The 19,678-nt window shown below is 36.1% G+C and overlaps 1 protein-coding gene across 7 annotated transcripts in view; it reads right to left on the bottom strand.

The window, feature by feature from the left end:
* Positions 1-18,163, bottom strand: part of grik1b (glutamate receptor, ionotropic, kainate 1b) — an 87,372-nt gene extending 69,209 nt beyond the window's left edge. For 4 of the 7 annotated variants that reach the window (XM_087284622.1, XM_087284621.1, XM_087284624.1 and 1 more), the window contains exon 1: positions 15,705-18,163. In XM_087284622.1, the coding sequence (XP_087140748.1) occupies positions 15,705-15,903 (199 nt within the window). In that variant the 5' untranslated portion in view covers positions 15,904-18,163. The remainder of the gene's footprint in view (positions 1-15,704) is intronic. The other 3 variants (XM_087284626.1, XM_087284625.1, XM_087284627.1) reach the window with 2 other exon arrangements.
* Between the last annotated feature and the right edge of the window lie 1,515 nt (positions 18,164-19,678).

Here is a 19,678-nt window from a genome sequence, read left to right as displayed (position 1 = left end):
AAATAAAACACAAAAATATCTTAAACTTGAAAATATCTTAAATTTTGACAATTCAAACCTATTTTTAAATCTTACAAACAAATAACAAATATTACTGCATCATATATGTTCTTTATATGAATTTAATGCTATATTACAGTATTGTTTAAAACAATCACCACTGGGACACATTATCACCAAACTCTATTGAAATCCATTTAAAATTGCTATTTGTACAAAATCGGGCCCTGTCATACATCCGGCGCTACTACGTGTATGGGACGACTTGTTGCTATTGTCAGACCAGCGCAACAGTAATTTTCACATTTTGCGCCACGTTGTATAAATAGCCAATCTATTTGGGCCACTTTGTGAACTCATGGGTGTGCTGGTCTAGAAAAGAGGTGTGTTATGGTGCATTGATGGTGTGTTGCTATTTGAGGAACTGAAATGGGCCGTGCACAACTGACCAACTAAAAGCTCCTCAAAAGTCCAGTGCAGAGCGCATAAGTAATGCGCCTATGGTCCTTACCAGCCTGATCTCATGAGAAAACGTAAGTATTTTATGTTTTGCCAGTTCAGTGGCTTATTCGTACGAATTCATACGGGTTCAGTCGTACGAAATTGTACAATTTTAAAAAGGAGGCGTGGCACCTAACCCCACCCCTAAACCCAACCGTCATTGGGGGATGAGCAAATCGTACTAAATTGTTCGAATTAGATCGTACGAATTCATATGAATTAGCCACTAAATCAAAAAGTTACGAATTGCCGTGAGATTGTGTTGTCCTTACACATTGCTTAATACACACATGATGTACAGCAATACACAAATATCTTAAATAACACAAATATCCGACAACAATTAAAGCATTAAAATGTTACAAAAATGATTATTTTCGACATAAACAAATATAAAAATTAAATTGAAAAATTTAATTGAATTCTTCACATCGAGGAGCTGTTTTCAGTTAATTCATGACAATTTGCATTTGTATAATGTTATTATTATTATTAGCAGTATTTTTTATTGTATGCAAATTGATATAAACAAGTTTGAATCTGTCTGCCTATTTGGGCATAAAAATAGGACGTTTGTTTGGATATAACTTTTTGACCACACTATTATTATTGTTTATTTAATTGTTTGCTGGAAATTAGAACTGAATGTAGAAATAGTTTTGTAACAAGTCTTTGCGCTTAACAAACAAAATTAAATTTGTAATGGATGTCTTCAGTGGAGTGCGTACAACACCAAAAGTAAAGAAATAAAGTAAACAGTAAAAGTAAAGTGAAAGATGCTGAATGGAGGAGGCTCGTTCTTTATCCTAGTGCTGCAGATGGTCTGTTACACTGTTTTCTCACCAGTGAAGCGTTCAGTTTTTTCACTTCCGCCATGTAAATAGCAAATGCACCATGGCGTGGCGCAACTGACTCTTAAAGGGAATGTGAGATGAGATGCAGAACGGTTTATTGCACTTTATGCTCAAAACACACCCATAACTCATTAAGACAATAAGCACAACCCTGTTAGACCATGCGCCATGATGCAGAGAGTATTTTTCCATACTCAAAAAAGAAAAAGTGGATTCGTACATGCCCTTAAGCCTTTTGTGCCATGCGCTTTAGAACCTAAATCGTAAAAATAGAGCTCGAGTTGCTCCCTACTTAGAATGTTTCAAATAATTCACTTAAGATGTACAATTTAAATAGATGATGCCTACATAGCGTGCATAACATTATATCACTCATCCTATATAAACACCATATCCTTCATTTAAGATAATCATCATCTAAGCACCTCTTTTAGCCCATGCTACAAGAAATAATAACAATTCATAACAACCAATCATCAAATCTTCGCATACTGGATTATATTACTACAGTAAAGAATATTACTGCAAAGCCGTTCTGCATACGCAACATTCATTTGTCACTTCTTTAAATATGATTTCAATTTGGAACTCAAATAAGAGCCGTTTTTCTCTCTCGGGCAGAGATGAAGGCAGCCGTGACCGAGTCCGGATCTGCTCGTTGCCGGGTTACGGGTTCAGGCTCCCAGTTTCACAGAACACTGTGTAAAGTCAATGATGGCAGGAGAAACTGATTGAGGGTCACAGGGTCAGTCAGTGAATCACAGAGGAGAATAAAGCTTTATCAGTATGTGGAATAAACTGCTCAGATGTGCAGTATACACAATCAATTTCCCAGAGTAAAATAATAACTCAAATTGAGGAAATTATACTCTATAAAAGATAACATTTAGTCCATCTCTAGAAAGAGTAAAACTTTCTCTTTTGAAAACTCTTTTCCAGAGTTAATTTTACTCAGTGTAGTGTTAATATTTTACACTTTCATGTAGTGTCTATTGAGAGCTATAAGAAATTCATTCTACTACTATTTACTTCACCTCCAGAGTTGTTTATCATGTTACATTGGCAAGTGTGTGTGTGTGTGTGTGTGTGTGTGTGTGTGTGTGTGTGTGTGTGTGTGTGTGTGTGTCTGTCTCTTTCTTTTCATCTGCAGGCCCCACCCTAATTCCGCAGATGACGTGCCCTGGGATTGGCTGGAGTGACCCAGGGCATCCTTTAAAAAAAGGAAAACGGGTGTGGGAGCGAGTTTGGTTGGCGTGTTGTTTTGCGCTTGGTGTGATATAAAAACTATTTTGTTGCTAAGTGTTATTTTTTTATTGTGTTTCCCGTGTTGGTGCGTAAATTTAGACTCTTTGTTGTGTATCCCTCCGTGTTTCCCCCTCTTGTTATTATGTTTTTACTATGTTTATTTGTTTGTTTGTTTGGTGATATTGTAAATATTGAATTCTGTATATACACGGTGAGAAGCAGTGGGGGTTGGATGCCACGCTTTTCTTTTGTGTAAATATTTTTTCCTGTTTTTTTATACAGAGACAGGGAGGTAGGGGTAGATTTTGTATTTTTATTTCTGTTATTTTGTTAAGTGTAGCTAGTTTTATTTGGGTGTTTAGTTAGAGTGTATTTTTTGTTTATGTTTATGTGGGTCCTCTTCAAGGTATTTGGCTTCACGTTTTGGGTGATGAAAAAAATATAAAGACAAAAATAAGAAATAAAAAATGGACCCGACTCCAAAGTTTCACAAAAGTAATTTTATTTGTCCGGTGTTCTCTTATGTTGGGGTCTTTACCCTAGACTAGGGTGGTAACTAGGGATGTAACGTTATTGTAAATACCGTCATACCGCAATATTAATTTTTTTTCGATATTACCGAAGTCGCATGACTCGGTAAAACTATAGGTCTTCTGAGAAATTTGCTCAGGCGAATGAAGCAAACGGGAGGTAGCTGAAACTACATTTCCCATCAGCCCAGGCGTGGCCATAATCCTTTGCGGTCTGTTGTCGCTACAGATCCAGTAATGCGGAAATGGAGTGTGCTGCTAGTAGCGGAGATGAAAAAAGATGGAAATGATCGAACCTAAAGTGGGTGTTGTCGCCGCGCGCGTACTGAATAGCGGTGTTGTCGCGCGCGTTGTGATCAGCTGTGTAGTCGCGCGCGTATTGTAAAGCGCCGAGGGGGGGTTGAGCGCGCATACTCAAGACCGGTGTTGTCGCGCACCTACTGAAGGGCTGGACGGAGGTTGTGTCGCGTCGCGGGGGCACTTTTGATCGTTTTGGAAGGGCATTTTCTATCCAAGACTAAAAAGGGCATGTGCACTGCACAGGTTGAGCCCTATGTGTGCACGTGCCTGCAAGTTGGGGAATACGACTAATAGCAGTCATGGGGACTGCAGAAACACAGCACTGTTCAGATTGATGCAGACATTGACTTGTACCGCAAAGAGACCTCTATTTCACTCATGGTTTGTCTTCTCAAGTGGGGGAAAGACAATGCACAACGTTACCCACTGCTGTCAACATGGACCAAGTCATATCTCTGTCCCAGAAACCTCAGTCCCAAATGAGAGGGTTTTTTTCTGTTGCAGGGGACATTGTAAATGCCCAGAAATACCAGCTTTTACCAGATTATATTTATGTGATAATTTTCTTTTAAACCCATCTCTAAGTAAGTGAGTGAGTGATTAAATGTTGAATGTGATGAGTTTTCAACAATACTAAATTGAAACTTTATTTTTTTTACATGGTTTAATATTTTTTTGTTATTAAAATTGAAGTTCCTGTTTCAAAGCTTACAGATAGATGGCTAATTTGTATGTCATTGACACTTTTGGCACTTTTTTGGAGTATTTTCATAAGTTTTGTTTTTCCTGTAAATGATTCAATAAATACCGTACCGTGACATTCATACCGAGGTATTACCGTACCGTGAAATTCTGATACCGTTACATCCCTAGTGGTAACATAAAGTGGGGGCTCGACCTTTGTTTTTGTACATCAAAAACGTATATCTTGAACCCTTCTTGTGGATGCATTATTTTAATTTATTCTTTGTTTGGCTGCTTTCTTTTTGGTGTGGAAGGGAGTAGCGAATAGTGTTAGCATGGACTTTGACTTGACTGCCTTCGCACCTTCTCTGAGCACGGAACAGTTTGATCGCTGCCGTAAGGATGACTTATCTAAAATTGCATAATTCTTTGAAATTGTGGTGCCCCATAAGGCTTCAAGAAAAGAACTAAAAGATGTGCTTCGTAAAGAACTGATTTTGCAGCAAATACTGCCTGATCCGTCGGAGGCAGGTGGCATAGAAATGGAAACTTCTAAGCCGTCAAACGCCGACGTGAAGCTCTCGTCTCTGACACCTTTGTCTCCGCTTTTCAGGTCACCAATATTTGCACCACCGGGTTAACCGAATTCAGACCTGTTAATTGTGTTAAAGTCAAATGAAATATTAAATATTTCAAATCAAATATCGAATTAGAGTGAGCTATGAAGAATAATTAACTCTATCCGGGGATGAATGTTCACATTTTACCTGTCAAAACCCCTAAAATAAACTTGAATTTCAGAAAATAAAATCTAAACTGTGTAATCGTTATTCATTACATTTTAATTGCATTTATTCTGGATACAAACTTATTTAAAAGCAGAACAGTATGTAGATGATGTATTTTTTTTAAATAAAATAAATTGGTTTAATAAATAAATTAGTTGTTTGAATGAAATTGTAAATTATAATTTTAAATAATCAACTATGTTTGACAATTATGCAATTATATAAAGTTTTTTGATTTGCATTTTAGTTAAATATTTTCGATTAATAATTATAGTTATAATAGAATACATTACATTAGATATTTGATAATATATAATATCATAATTTCCGAAAAAAAATATTGGCAATGATTTTATTAGTTTGATTGACAATTATGCCATTATATTTATTTTTTACTTGTATTTTAATTCAATATTTTCTATTGAGGTTTTTAGAAATAATATACTAAGTTATTTTAAATATTTTAAAACATAATATTCCTAATGCTTTTATTAGTGATTATCATTTTATAATAACATTTTAATTGCATTTTTTAATATGTACATTTAAAAAAATCCTCTCAAACTCCTCGAAGTGTTTACTTTAAATTAAAATTAAATATTTTTAATCTATTTAAAATAAAACATTATTCATTATTTTATTTTGTTATATTTTCACTACAAAATTAATCATTTTAATTACATTTTTATTTATCTATTGTAATTTCATCATATTTTCCACCCCAAATATTAATATATATTTTCGATTTCATTTTTACTATATTTCACTAAAGCAAGTCTTTCCTTTCTCAGTCTTTCCTTTCTCCTGTTCATCCTCCAAATTTCATGAGACTGAATGTTCTGCTATTACTCAGAGTATATTAAACACATTCATTTTTTAAATCACATTTATTTAAACTTTATTACATTTTACATTCATCACTTATATTTTATAATAATTTCATTCCCTTTTCCCTAACAAATCCTTTCTTTTTCAGTTTAATTTTTAACACTGCCAATAAAAGAAGCCGTTCCTTCCTCAACCTCTCCAGTTCACATGCAGCACACTTTTATTTATTAATCATAATACAAGACGGAGGTCGCCTCAATGATCTTATTCAAATACTTCGGCTTAGCCCCTTATTTATTAAGGGTCGCCACAGCGGAATCAACCAACAACTATTCCAGCATATGTTTTATGCAGCAGATTTCCAGCCGCAAACAAGTATTGGGAAACACCCATACACTCTCGCATTCACACTCATACATTACGGCCAATTTAGTTTATTCATTTCACCTATAGCGCATGTGTTTGGACTGTGGGGGAAAGCGGAGCACCCGGAGGAAACCCCATGCAAACATGGGGAGAACACGTAACCTCCACACAGAAATGCCAACTGACCCAGCCAGGGTCAGTTCACCTGTAAGCTAAAAAATGTAGCTTAAAGGGGCTAATAATTTTGACCTTAAAATGGTTCATAAAAAATTAAAAACTGTTTTTATTGTAGCCGAAATAAAACAAATAAGACTTTCTCTAGAAGAAAAAATATTATCAGACATGCTGTTGCTCTGTATAACATCATTTAAGAAATATTTAAAAAAGAAAAAAAAATCAAAGGGGGCTAATAATTCTGACTTCAATTGTATATGAATGGTTAGAATGTTTAGAGAGATCCAGTATTATATCTCTCACTGAACTTTGATCCATTATAAAATAATCCAATCACGGACCAAATAAACAAACACGCAACTTAGACTTTGGTAAAAAAACAAAAAACAAACTATGCACCATTTCAGAGAAAGCAGCACATTATGAGCTTTAATACAAGAAGTTCATTTAGATTTCAGCATCTGCAGCTCATTGGCAGACGAGTCTCAGCCTCTGACATCATCACTATCATCATAATCATGGCTAGGGCTGTTGGGTAATAAGATGCTAATCAAATGAAGGCATCAATCAAAAGCGTGACTTTGACAAATTGCACAATTGGCCGTGAAGTGGAATAAATTGGAATGAATAGATTTCAGGCTCTGGGCTGCTAATGTTTGTGTGTGTCGCACCAAAGACCTTGGTTTGTCTTTGAGACTGTTGACTATAAAGCAAAGATCAACGACACTCAATAAATAACTGCATTTTACTAATAAGAAATATGCATGTTAATAGTAAAACTTTTTTAGTTAAAAAGGTAAAACTTTCACTATTAACAAACCACTGACTAAATCTTTCATCTCAATTAAGTACTAATTTGCGGCGTATTAATATTTGATTTATTCAGTCAGAAAGGCTCTCAAAGTATGCTTCCGTGACCAAAATGAGACCTCTGGTGGATAATAGCAGACTCTGAAATGAGACGCAGATTCAGAGTTCCACATGAGGTTATTAATTAGCAAATAATATAAACATTACAAATGTAAACATTAGATTAGCAGGTTACAACAAGGTTGCAACTCTATGTCCGAACAACACGTGACGAGATTTGCAGTGATAAGAAATTGGGCTGTATACACCCGACAAAACACAACAGAAATTTAAATACCGCCATTCAGAAGCACAGAATAGTGCACTCACTGCACTCCAACGAAATGGTAAGCTTTATGATCTAATTAATACATATTACGCCTCTTTCACAATTATCTATAACACGACTTAAATCAGCCTTCACACACTCGTTAGTCATGCACACTGCTGTTGTTGTCCTCAATCTAGCAACCTGCGCCAGAAGTGCAATACCTAGTTCAACCACTGTGTGTCATACTTACATACTGCAACGTTAAGATAGTAGTTTGGTTTAGGTATTGGATAATAGATGTAGGGGTGACGCAGTGGTGCAGTGGGTAGCACGTTCGCCTCACAGCAAGAAGGTCGCTGGGTCGCGGGTTCGATCCTCGGCTCAGTTGGCGTTTCTGTGTGGAGTTTGCATGTTCTCCCTGAGTTCGTGTGGGTTTCCTCCGGGTACTACGGTTTCCCCCACAGTCCAAAGACATGCGGTACAGGTGAATTGGGTAGGCTAAATTGTCTGTAGTGTATGAGTGTGTGTGTATGTTTCCCAGAGATGGGTTGCGGCTGGTAGGGCATCCGCTGCGTAAAAACTTTCTGGATAAGTTGGCGGTTCATTCTGCTGTGGCGACCCCAGATTAATAAAGGGACTAAGCCGACAAGAAAATTAATGAATAATGGATGTAGAAACCTGCCCAAAATTTACTCACTCTTTACTCTCCCTCAAGTGGTTCCACTTGATTTACAAGTTTCTTTCTTCTGCTGAACACTAAAACATATATTTTGCAGAGCGCAGAAAACCACTTTCATAGTAGGTAAAACAAATACTATGGAGGTCAGTGTTTACAGGTTTCCAGCATTCTTCAAAACATCTTCTTTTGTGTTTAACAGAACAAAAACAGTTTTGAAACAAGTGAAGGGAGAGTTGATGGCAGAATATTTTTTTGTGTGAACTGCCCCTTTAAGAACTGTTCACTGTAAGGTTCTTTGAGGAAGTAAAAATTGACCAATCTTTCTCAAATCTTTCATATAATCCTGAGATTATTCAGCAGTTAAACATGACTGAGAGCTGTGATTGGAGATGTGAGTGTTGTGTTTGAGAGACCGACTTCACGGCGATGGAGGATCTAAGAATCTCAGGACAAAGATGCTGTTGTTTCATTCATCCCACAATCCCACATCACTGGATCACAGTGTGTGCGTGTGAGAGCACTTCCTCTCTCGCCACCCAAGCTATCAGCACATCAGAGCAACAATCTACCCCAAATTTAAGCTCATTCACTCTGAATTCAGAGGGTTAGACAATAAAACGCAACTTCAATATTTACTAGATGAAAAATCAGATTATATCTTAATAGAGGCGCGATACATTAATGCCTGTGACACAAAGAGCCAATAAAAGCATCACTAAAAACATCAGTGATGTGCTTACATACACCACACACACTAAAGTCTTAATTGTTATTAATTAATCCTCGGAGGGAGGGGGAGAGAGAGAGAGAGAGAGAGAGAGAGAGAGAGAGAGAGAGAGTGTGCGTGTGCATGTGTTGTCTCTGTTCTGGGTACCTGATCTCTCTAGATTTGTTTTTAAACTCTCTTAAACTATTACTTTTAAAAAAAACACAGCAAACAGTGGCATTAAGAGTCTAATGCAGTCATTTAAAATGCACTCAATAGATTTAAATAAAATTACAATATCATCTTTTCATGAACATCCCAGTGATGATTCTCACGCTAGTTTTGTTACTTTAACATAAAATGTTAAAAAAAGGTTAATTATATTTAGTATAAAAATAACGGCATATCAGGAGCATAAAAATATGAATTAACATGCTTGACATTGTCTTATATAGTATTATTATTTATTCATTTTCTTGTCGGCTTAGTCACTTTATTATTCCGGGGTCGCCACAGCGCAATGAACCGCCAACTTATCCAGCAAGTTATTACAAAGCGGATGCCCTTCCAGCCTCAACCCATCTCTGGGAAATAGTATTATTATATACATTATATATATATGGCGTATATATATATATATATATATATATATATATATATATATATATATATATATATATATATATATATATATATATATATATATATAAATATATATATAAAAAGACATCCATTAGCCTACATCTCCAAACATCTTCAAAACCTGACAGGTGGACAAATCTAAACTTGTTTTTATAAAAACAAATATAAATATGCCTCTAATAAATAATGCATACCCCCCCCCCCAATATCTATATATAAATAAATATACATATATATATGTATAAAATAATATTTTTTGTAATATTTTAATGCTTTAATTCTTTTTTATTTGTAAAGATATTTGCGTATTGCTGTACATCATGTGTGTATTAAGCAATGTGTAAGCGTTTAAAGCGCACAACTAACACGATCTAAAATACTAAATGGCTGAATGTAAATGTAAAGTAAATAACATGCACGTAACAGCATGTGAATAAATGCACAAATGTAAATAAAACCCAGAAAGCTAATTCTAATCAAATTATTCGTAACTAAAATTACGAAAAGAAAGCTACAAAGCCTCATGGCATCCCGGCAGTGTTTTTGGCAGGGTTTTCTGGATGTCAGTGAGCGACTCTGAGCTGAAAGCAGATTAGCCCAGCTTGTTTAACATGCTTAACGGGGACGAGCGTCCAGAATCACACAGACACTGGGCTTCTAACCCTGAAAAAAAGCTGAGAGGACTAATTGAAACAGCAGCCATATGGAGCAGATTAAAGGTTTGCGCAGATAGATTAGATTCGACCTCAGAGCGGGAGAAATTATACAGGCGGATTAAACACACAAAGAGCATTATTAAAGGACACCGTTAACCACCACCAGCACTAATCGCTCCATACATCTTAATGATGCACAAGCAAAATGCATATTGCACAGTTATTACATTAGTTATGCAAGATTAAACTTGCGACGTGGATTTCAGTGAATCAGAAATCTCAATCAACACAATACCTGATCATCAGAAATGGTTAGATTTGCCTCAGTGTCTGTCTCTCTTTCTCTTATAAAACAGCAGGATTGGCAAATCAGGATTAGTCGGAATGAATTGAAAAGTTCAATGATAATTCTGCAGCTTTGGAAAACATCATCGCTTGCATCATCGCATGAAAAATACAAAGTCACCTGAAGACACGGCTTGAGAACTTCATTCATTCATTTTCCTTCGGCTTAGTCCCTTTATTCATCAGGAATCGCCACAGCGGAATGAACTAACTTATCCATCATTTGTTTTACACAGCGGATGCCCTTCCAGCAGCAACTCAGTACTGGTAAACATCCATACACACTCATTCACACACATACACAAGAGCCAATTTACCTTATTCAATTCAGCTATAGCGCATGTGTTCGGACTGTGGGGGAAACCCACGTCATCACAAGGAGAACATGCAAACTCCACACAGAAATGTCAACTGACCCAGCCGGGACTCGTACCAGCAGTCAGTTTGGCCTGCTATTGCATTGGATTCTAAGAAAAGAAATCTACTTTAAAGGTCCAACAACATTTGAACCACACTCACCCTCCTATTCAACTAACATTATCAATATTTCTCCCTCAGCACATAAAAAACTGCTTTCTAATGCCAAAAACCATACGCAATCGTGCATGATATACAAAAGTAAACTAAACAAACTAAACAAAAGTACACTAAAGTGAAGTTTTCATAACTTAAGTTGCACCAAATAAATGCATGCGACGCTGTAAGATTCTGACAGTTTGATTATCTTGGATAAAAATATCAAAGTATAATGGTGTTGGTATTGTGAAAACAGCAACTTTTCCCCCCACATTGAACACAGTACATTTTATTTTATGAAACATTTAAATAGTGGTAGTAGTCATTGTAGTAGTAGTAGTAGTAGTAGTAGTAGTAGTAGTTGTGGCTGTAGTAGCAGTAGTAATAGTTGTAACACTAGAAACTCTCCGTAGTAATAGTAGTAGTTGGTGTAGTACTTGTAATTTATTGTTATTATTATTATTATTATTATTATTATTATTATTATTATTATTGTAGTGGTTGTTGTTTAAGATTATTGCTGTTGTCCTTTCTTGCTTGTTTACTGTCATTATTACTATCATTATTTCACTAGCATTGTTGTCGCTCCTTATCACTGAATGGTTTCTTTCTATCTGTTTTTTTTTCCTTTGTGTGTGTGTGTTTGTGTGTGTGTGTGTGTGTATGTTACTTGCTTCATTTAGTGACTGTTACTGTTCCTTTTTTTATGTACTCTAAACTGTTTACCAAGTTAGCTTAACATGCACACACATATGCCAGCACACATACACGAACACACACACCTGCCAGTATTTGACTGTATTGTTGTTGTTTTTGGTATTTTTGTTATTGTTTCATTTTCTTTGTATTTGTATCATCTCAAATTGTGTACCTTTTTGTATATTTTAATAATAATAATTTTTAAAAAAGAAACGTTTAAATTATTTTGTAATAGTACCAGATACAGGAATCAGAGAGTGAAATTCAATACCTTTTAAGCAGAGATGTATAGTAACAAAGTAGAACTACTTCACTACTGTACTTAAGTACTAATAGGGTGTATCAATACTCTACTGGAGTATTGTTTTTTCTCCTACTTCCACGTTTACTTCAGTACATATTTTCGATGAGTTTAATACTTTAAATATTTTTTTATGTGCTGCATCGTTACTCGTTACTAGGGGTGTCAAAATTGTTGATATCGGTTCAGTAATAGATCATAACCGGTTATTACGTACTGACGTCATTTATCTCCTATGCGCAATGTTGCAATACTGTGGCGAAGAAGGCGAGGGCGAGTAATTAACGCTCTTACTACAATGAAGGCGGCACACCACAAGCCGCTATTTCACTACAAGGGAGAATTGCTGTAAAATTCCATCTTTACCTCTCTCTCTCTCTTCTTTTGCACATTTGACCCGCTGGCCTGTTTGTGAGGTAACTTTTCCTCGCCTCTTGGCTCTTAAAGCGATACTTGTGGATCCTGACACGAGCGTGCCTGAGGTTTGAGTTTTCTCAACTGTGTCTATTACGGATAACCGGTGATAATCGCGTATTATTCGCATATAGACTGTAACTGCAGCTGTTCTTCCCGCCATCGGTGAACAGCGCTTTCATTTCTAACGCCAATCGCAGCCCTTTCTGTTGAGCAGGTGAAGACAATGACCAATCTGTCAGCGCTCAAAAAGCAAGCTGGATAATATTTACATTAGTTTATTTGCTGTAAATGCTCATGCTGGCTTCTGTGCATGTGTTGGAGTTTTGTTTGATACATTCAGAAAGAGTGTTTTCTTTGAGCAGGTCAAATTAAGAGTACAGTTCATATGTCTTACTGCTGTATTAAAGAACAAAATTGTATTACAAAAAATATAGAAATATATTTGTAGATTTTAATTAAAAAAATTATTGTGTTGTGAAGAAAAAATCTAATTATATATGGCAAGCATCGTCAATGCACCGAGATGCACCGAGATATCGAATTGAACCGAATCGATGGCATGATAATTGTAACTGAACCAAACTGTGACACCTAGTGTAGATTCACACCCCTACTCGTTACAATTATAGATCTTTTTCTTGGCTGCTGCATGGAGGGCGCCAGTGACCAGCGTCTTCCGGTAAAATGTTTAGAACTTCCGCTTACATCGTTTACAACCGGAAATTTGCAATCCGAAAATGGGTTTCAATAGCGTTTAGAGTTGATTACGAAGTGTTTTTGTCACACACAACTTTGAAAGGTGTGTGTTAAAGCCGTTATAATCTGTCAGATCTGTGGTTCAAGCCCGAGAGAAAAACAGTATCGTAAACCATGTTTCTTTTCGATCTGCTTAATCACTTGCCTCAAAAAAAGATATTTAAAATAAACAAAACAATATGATGTCTATTGACTGCTTTCTTTAATAAGCACATTACACAATACTTGTACTTTTACTTTCAGTACTCGAGTCGTAAATTATTAAATAAACTACTTGCAACACTTAAGTACAAAAATGTTGAATAGTACTTCCACTTAAGTATTGTGCTTAAAGAGCACTTCAACTTCTACTCAAGTCACTTTTTTGATAGAGCACTTGTACTTTTACTTAAGTCTGGGTCTCTAGTACTTTACACATCTCTGCTTTTAAGACTCATTCCATGCATTTTAAGACCTTATAAGCACTTTAGGTTTCAACCGGAAACACTTTAACTTAAAGTATATTTACTAAAAATTAATGTAAGAAACTAATCCAAAACTAAAACAATATTCATATACTGAATAAAAATCTATTAAATCTAGCTAATTCAGCAGGTTGGCGCCTATAGAACTGCAGAAATAACAGTGCTGCCTTGATTACTGCAATAAACAAAGTAGCATGATGTCAAATCTAGTAGGATTTCATTGATTTCATAAACTACACAGCATCCTGTTGCTCACAGATTTAATTCAGGTAAACTTTAGCATATACACTGAATAATGAAAAATGAAATAAAATTGAATACCTTTTAAATACTTTTTAAGGGCCTTAAATTTCTCTACATTGATTTGTCAACTTTGAATACTTTTTAAGACCCCACAGAGTGAAGATGTCAGGCTGAATAATTAAAATAAATCAGACTTCCGCTTCATTAGTTTCAAAAACAAGTTAAAAAGGCATCTTTGGATATCATTCTTTTCTGTGGATATAAAGTAAAGCCACTGCACTGTTCAGATTATTCTTGGATGTTGATGCAAAATCGATTTGTTTTTTAAATGTTTCCTGAATCGTGGGCTGACCAGCAGCCAATAGGGTATATGCAGAAGCATGCAAAAGAACTTTTAATTTGTCAGTTACCTGGGTCAAACGCTTCTGGTGAACTGTATGCCGCTACTAAATCAGCACGTCTAAGGTCTGTTATCTTTAAAAATCAATAATTCTCACTGCCTGATTGATATATAAAAATTAAGTGGGTCTCAGATTGTACAAGAAGCACTGCATTACATTACATTTTTCTGCACCATGTCTTTAAAGTACTTAAATTTATTTCAATTCAGTATTTACAATGGCGTTTCTGCGCTAGCTCATCCTGATGAGCACGTGCAAGTAAACACCATTTTGGTTTAATTGAATGCTGAAGTCTATTTAACGGACTATATTTAAATTACATTATAACATCGATGCTGTAAAAGGAACTGTATAAAATTGAAAAAGTTACCGTAAATCGTGGTATGGGAAGAAACAATAGCTCTGCATGTACCCTATTGAGGTAGAGAGTCCTTTTCTAGTGGATAATCTGTTGCCCTAAAAAACTAAATAAAATAGTCAAAAAAAAAAAAAAAACAACATCAACAACTTACATATACCATAGGATTGGTATAACATAATATTCTAGAGGTGTTAAAACTTTTATTTTTCCAAATCAGGGTAAACCTTGAAACCAGTTATTGTCCCATGCCTATAGCTGAATGTCACCAACAACAAATAAAATTGCATATGTAAAAGTAAATAATGAACTAACACCGCCTTATCTAACTTAACTCAATGACTTTTAATGCAATATTTTAAGGATTTGTAATGGATGCATGAGCCTTACCTTCTCAAATTGACACTCATAGACTGAAAATAGAGTCTTGTTTCTAGTCCATATATGTTAAAATGTCTTAAATCAGGAAGCATTTTGTAATCTCATTTCAAAGTGAAATCCAGCTGCAACCCATCACTGGAAAACACTCATTTACTGTCATTCACACTCATACACTATTGCCAAAATAAGCTTACCCACTTCACTTATAGCACATGTGTTGGGCTGTGAGGGAAACCAGAGCAGCCAGAGGAAACCCGGAAAAACAAACACTACACTATAACATAAGGTATATTTCACTCAAAACTGAAGATTGACATGAGTTACTATTTGACTTGTCACTTGTGTTGAAGACTGATTGGTATTGACTTAAATACACTCTCAGAAATAAAGGTACCTAGCTGTCACTTGGGTGGTACCTTTTCAAAAGGTACAAATTTGTACCTAAAAGGTCAGTACCTCGAAGGTATAAGTACCTAAAAAGTACAAAAGTGTTCCTCTTAAAATTTTTAGGAATTTTTATGTACTAATATATAGTTTTGAGGTACCATGTACTCTTTAAGTACAAATGTGCTTTTTTTTAAAAGGTACCAAGTGACAGCTGTCGTACCTTTATTTCTGTGAGTGTAAGTCAACAGTACCAGTTGTCAACAAAAGTAATGAGTCAAATAGTCAGTTTTGGGTGAAATAAACTTATATTTTACAGTTAATTAATTTAATAATTATGAATGAATGTTAATACTCATAACTCACCGATTCTGAGGACCTGCTGCGCGCTGAGACCGACCTCCGCCATCAGACACAGCAGGATGAAACTCACACCTGTCCGCTTCAGCAGCGCACACCTGCGGGAGGAACATTTAACATCCATATCCGTCTTCCTTCTGTATCCATACAGGAACAAATCCCATCCGAGCAGCATGTCTTTCCACTCACTCGCACTGGTGCTCATGGGAGTCACTCATCCTGGTGCTAACTGGGCATCACTTTCCAGAACAAGTGGCCGAGAATGAGCATCCTTTCCCGGGGTGCTTCAGGACATTCTGGCGCTGCGAGGAACCGAGCGACTCCAAATGAGGCCACTGGTGACTCTCTGATCCGCAAACATGGATCCGTTTGTGAAGATTAACTTCAAATCTCGCTGCTGCCGACCTCGACAACGTCTTTACTCTTTTGGTACACCGAGGAAATGATTAAATCTTGTGCCGGAGCTCTGATGGAAGCGCACATCTGCCAGCGGATTAAATACGCGTTTATCTGTCACTCACTCGCTCACTGTCTGAGTTCACCAAAACGGGAAAGACACCTCATTCAAAGGCAGTTTAACCCACTTTTTACAAAAAAAAGAAAGAAAAAAAAAAGGTTCTTGTTGCATAGAAGAAAAAAAAATCAACCCAAACGAGATCAGAAGAGCAGTGCGCTGAGGGAGGTTTGTGCGGATTTGAATCGTTCAAATGACTCGAATCTTTCATTTAAAAAAAACAAAACATAATAAAACACTGGAAGACTCCTCATTTAAAGGCAGTTTAAGCCGCCTTTAAATAAAAAATACAATTAAAAACAAAAATGTTCTTATTGCATTCACGATGCTTATTACGAGATCAGGAGAGCAGTTTGCGCTGAGAGAAGTCTGTAGTGGTGATTTGATTCATTCAAACGACTCAAATCTTTCATTAATAAAAACATTTAAAAAAAAAACGGGAAGACATCTCTTTCAAAGGCAGTTTAATCTAATTTTCATATAAAAGTGGGTCTTTTTGCAGAAAAAATCAACCAAAACGAGATCACGAGAGCATTTTGCGCTGAGAGAAGTTTGATACTGTATGGGATTTGATTCATCCAAATGACTCGAATCTTTTATTCATAAAAAACAGAATAAAAACGAGTAGACACTTCATTCAAATGCAGTTAAACCTACTTTTTCTAAAATAAAAACAAAAAATAAAAACAAATTGAATAAAAAGAAAATCAACCCAAGCGAAATCAGGAGAGCAATTTGCGCTGAGAGAAATTTGTAGCTAGTGGGGATTTGATTAATTCAAATGACTCGAATCTGTCATTTATAAAAAAACATAATAAAAAACGGGAAGACACCTCTTTCAAAGGCAATTTAACCCATTTTTTAAATATAAAAATTGTTCTTTTGCAGTAAAAAAAAATTACCAATGAGATCAGGAGAGCACTTTGCGCTGAGAGAAATTTGTAGCTGGGGATTTGAATCTTTCAAATAAATCGAATCTTTCATTAAAAAAGAAAAAGAAAAACATACAAAACGAGATGACATCTCATTCAAAGGCTGTTTAACACACTTAAAATTGCAGAGGAAGGAAAATCGGCCAAAAAAGAGACCATGAGAGCAATGCACTGAGATAACTTTGTAGCTGGCGATTCATTTAAATGACTCAATTCTTTCAGAATGGCCAAAGCTAAATATCTCTTTTGCAAGTTTCTGATGTACAGTAATTTACTGTGCAGTAGTGTAGGTTTTTGTCTCTGGTTTGGAACTGGTCATTATTATCTATTGACATAATAATTATACTGTAAAAAGTATGTTTTTTTTTTGTTTTTTTTTTCAAATTTTACAATGTAAAAACCTTTAGCATAAAGCTAGTTCTGATAGCCTGAATGTAGAAGCCATGTTCAAAAGCATTAAAAAACACTTTTAAAATTGTATATTTGATCTTAAATGTATTCATACTCTTCACAGCCAATCATTTATTACCCAAAATGCATTATGGTGTCACATTTATCTAAGTTGTACTCAAATTGAAACAGATAACTTTAACTATCAAGCGTGAGAGCTTTAAGAGGACTCAAGATTTGGTTTAAGAGGTGATTGCTCCTCATATCCTTTAGGTTTTTGTGACAGTGGGTTTATACGGCATTAGAGGGATTACAGAGGGAATCTGGATCATTTAGAGAGGGAGGATATACAGTTGAGCTTCAGTAAACAAAGCTAGATACAACATGACTCGGGTTAATGCATTTCAACGGCATGTTTAATGATAAAGGTGTTTGCTTTGACAACAGTTGCCTTGTCATACATTTTTATCATTGTTTGTAAATATTTTGGGGGAAAGAATGCAAAACAAATTCCCTAGAAATCAATGAAATCTCTAAAAAGATAACTTAAAGGGGTGAATAAAAGTGAGTGAGTGAATTGGAGCACTGAAGGGATGCTGTTTTTGTGTTATGCAGTTTAATAAACCCCTTCAGACAAATCATATTGTCAACTTCTTGGTCAAATCCTATTTATCTCTTATGTCTATTAAGAACGAAAATATTTGGATTTCTGTCATAGATAATATTGCTTAAATAAAGTGTTTAGAAACACACTGAGAGTATTGCGATGTGGATGCCATCTTGTGTAAAAAAATCATTCAGCGAGTAAACTCGCAGTGCATTATAGGTATTCTCTAGCCCTTGAGTGTACATTGTTTGTACACTCGTTATTGCAGTGCATTGTGGGATTGATTGAACGCACTTTAAAATGTCCACAATGGTTTCAGACATCACTACAAACGGCTGCTCCCACAAATAGTGCACTATTAAAGGGTAAATAGAGGGCATTTTCACCTCTCCAAGCAATTAAATAATAATAATAATAATAACCTAAGGTCAAAAGGTCAACCAGGTTGTTGCGATGCCTGTTACAGAGTTAAAGTGACAATTCTGAAACACTCACACACACAAAGAAAGTGTCAAACTTTCTAACTTTGGCTTAAAAACTGAAATAGCCTTTCTGACAACCCCAATCTCCTCTGTATAATAGATTGGAAAATATTAGTCTCCTCTTTGCCAATAAACAGAGGGTGCTGGGATATATATTCACATGACTGTCTCTTCAAATATGGTGATATTCTCAGCTCCAGGACAAACTCACAGCTGTTTATTTAGAGAATAACACACCGCTTCTTAACTGCCAGCAAATATGATCCCAGAGGGCTAAAACCAGTCTGATGATTGCAGTGTTTGCAGTCCACAAGCCTCAATGTGAAACAGAGGTTGTTTATGGGGGCAGGATTCAGCTGGCATAACAAACAAAAACAATGAGTTCAGTTGTGCATTATTATCAGCTTTACCAGAGTAAACATTCAGGTGCAGGGCCTTCTTATTTATACTTACAGGTGAAAGTTGTTGTGGTGGTTCCTTCAGTGGCTTCTGTTCTTGGCTATGAAGTCAAAAACAGCTGACGGGTAAAATATATATAAATCCACTTCACATTTTTAAGACCCTATGCACTGTAAAAGGCAGAATTGGCACAATGTTACTGTAACCCACCGGTCCTAATGCACCCAAGCTGGGCTGAGCTGGGATTCTTTGTATACGAGTCGGTTGCTCTAACAAGTAGAAAAGACCACGGTCTCTACTGTCAGTCGCTAGAGCACCTTTATGCTGTGTTCACACCAGACGAAAGGCGCATCAGGCGCGAGTGATTTACATGTTAAGTCAATGCAAACGCGTGAATAGACATCCTGCGGCGCCATACGCTCGAAAACGTTTGACGCACTTTGTGCATTTTGAGCGAATCGCTCGAGTTAAAAAATCTGAACTTAAGCGGACATTCGTGCCACGTTAACCAATCAGGAGCTTGCTCTTGTTGGGGCGTGATTGTGACGTACACCTGTTGTTGGAGTCCCGGCGGAAATCCTCCAGTCGACACCTACAACAGTGCATCAAACTGGGCTTGGCTCAGTCAGAAGCACCGCTGAAAACCTCCATTATCC

The sequence above is a fragment of the Danio rerio genome, chromosome 15 (assembly GCF_052040795.2).
Source record: "Danio rerio strain M-AB ecotype USA chromosome 15, GRCz13ab, whole genome shotgun sequence".
Taxonomy (NCBI): domain Eukaryota; kingdom Metazoa; phylum Chordata; class Actinopteri; order Cypriniformes; family Danionidae; genus Danio; species Danio rerio.
The sequence above is the reverse complement of the archived record's forward strand: the minus strand, read 5'-3'. Positions and strand labels throughout refer to the sequence as shown.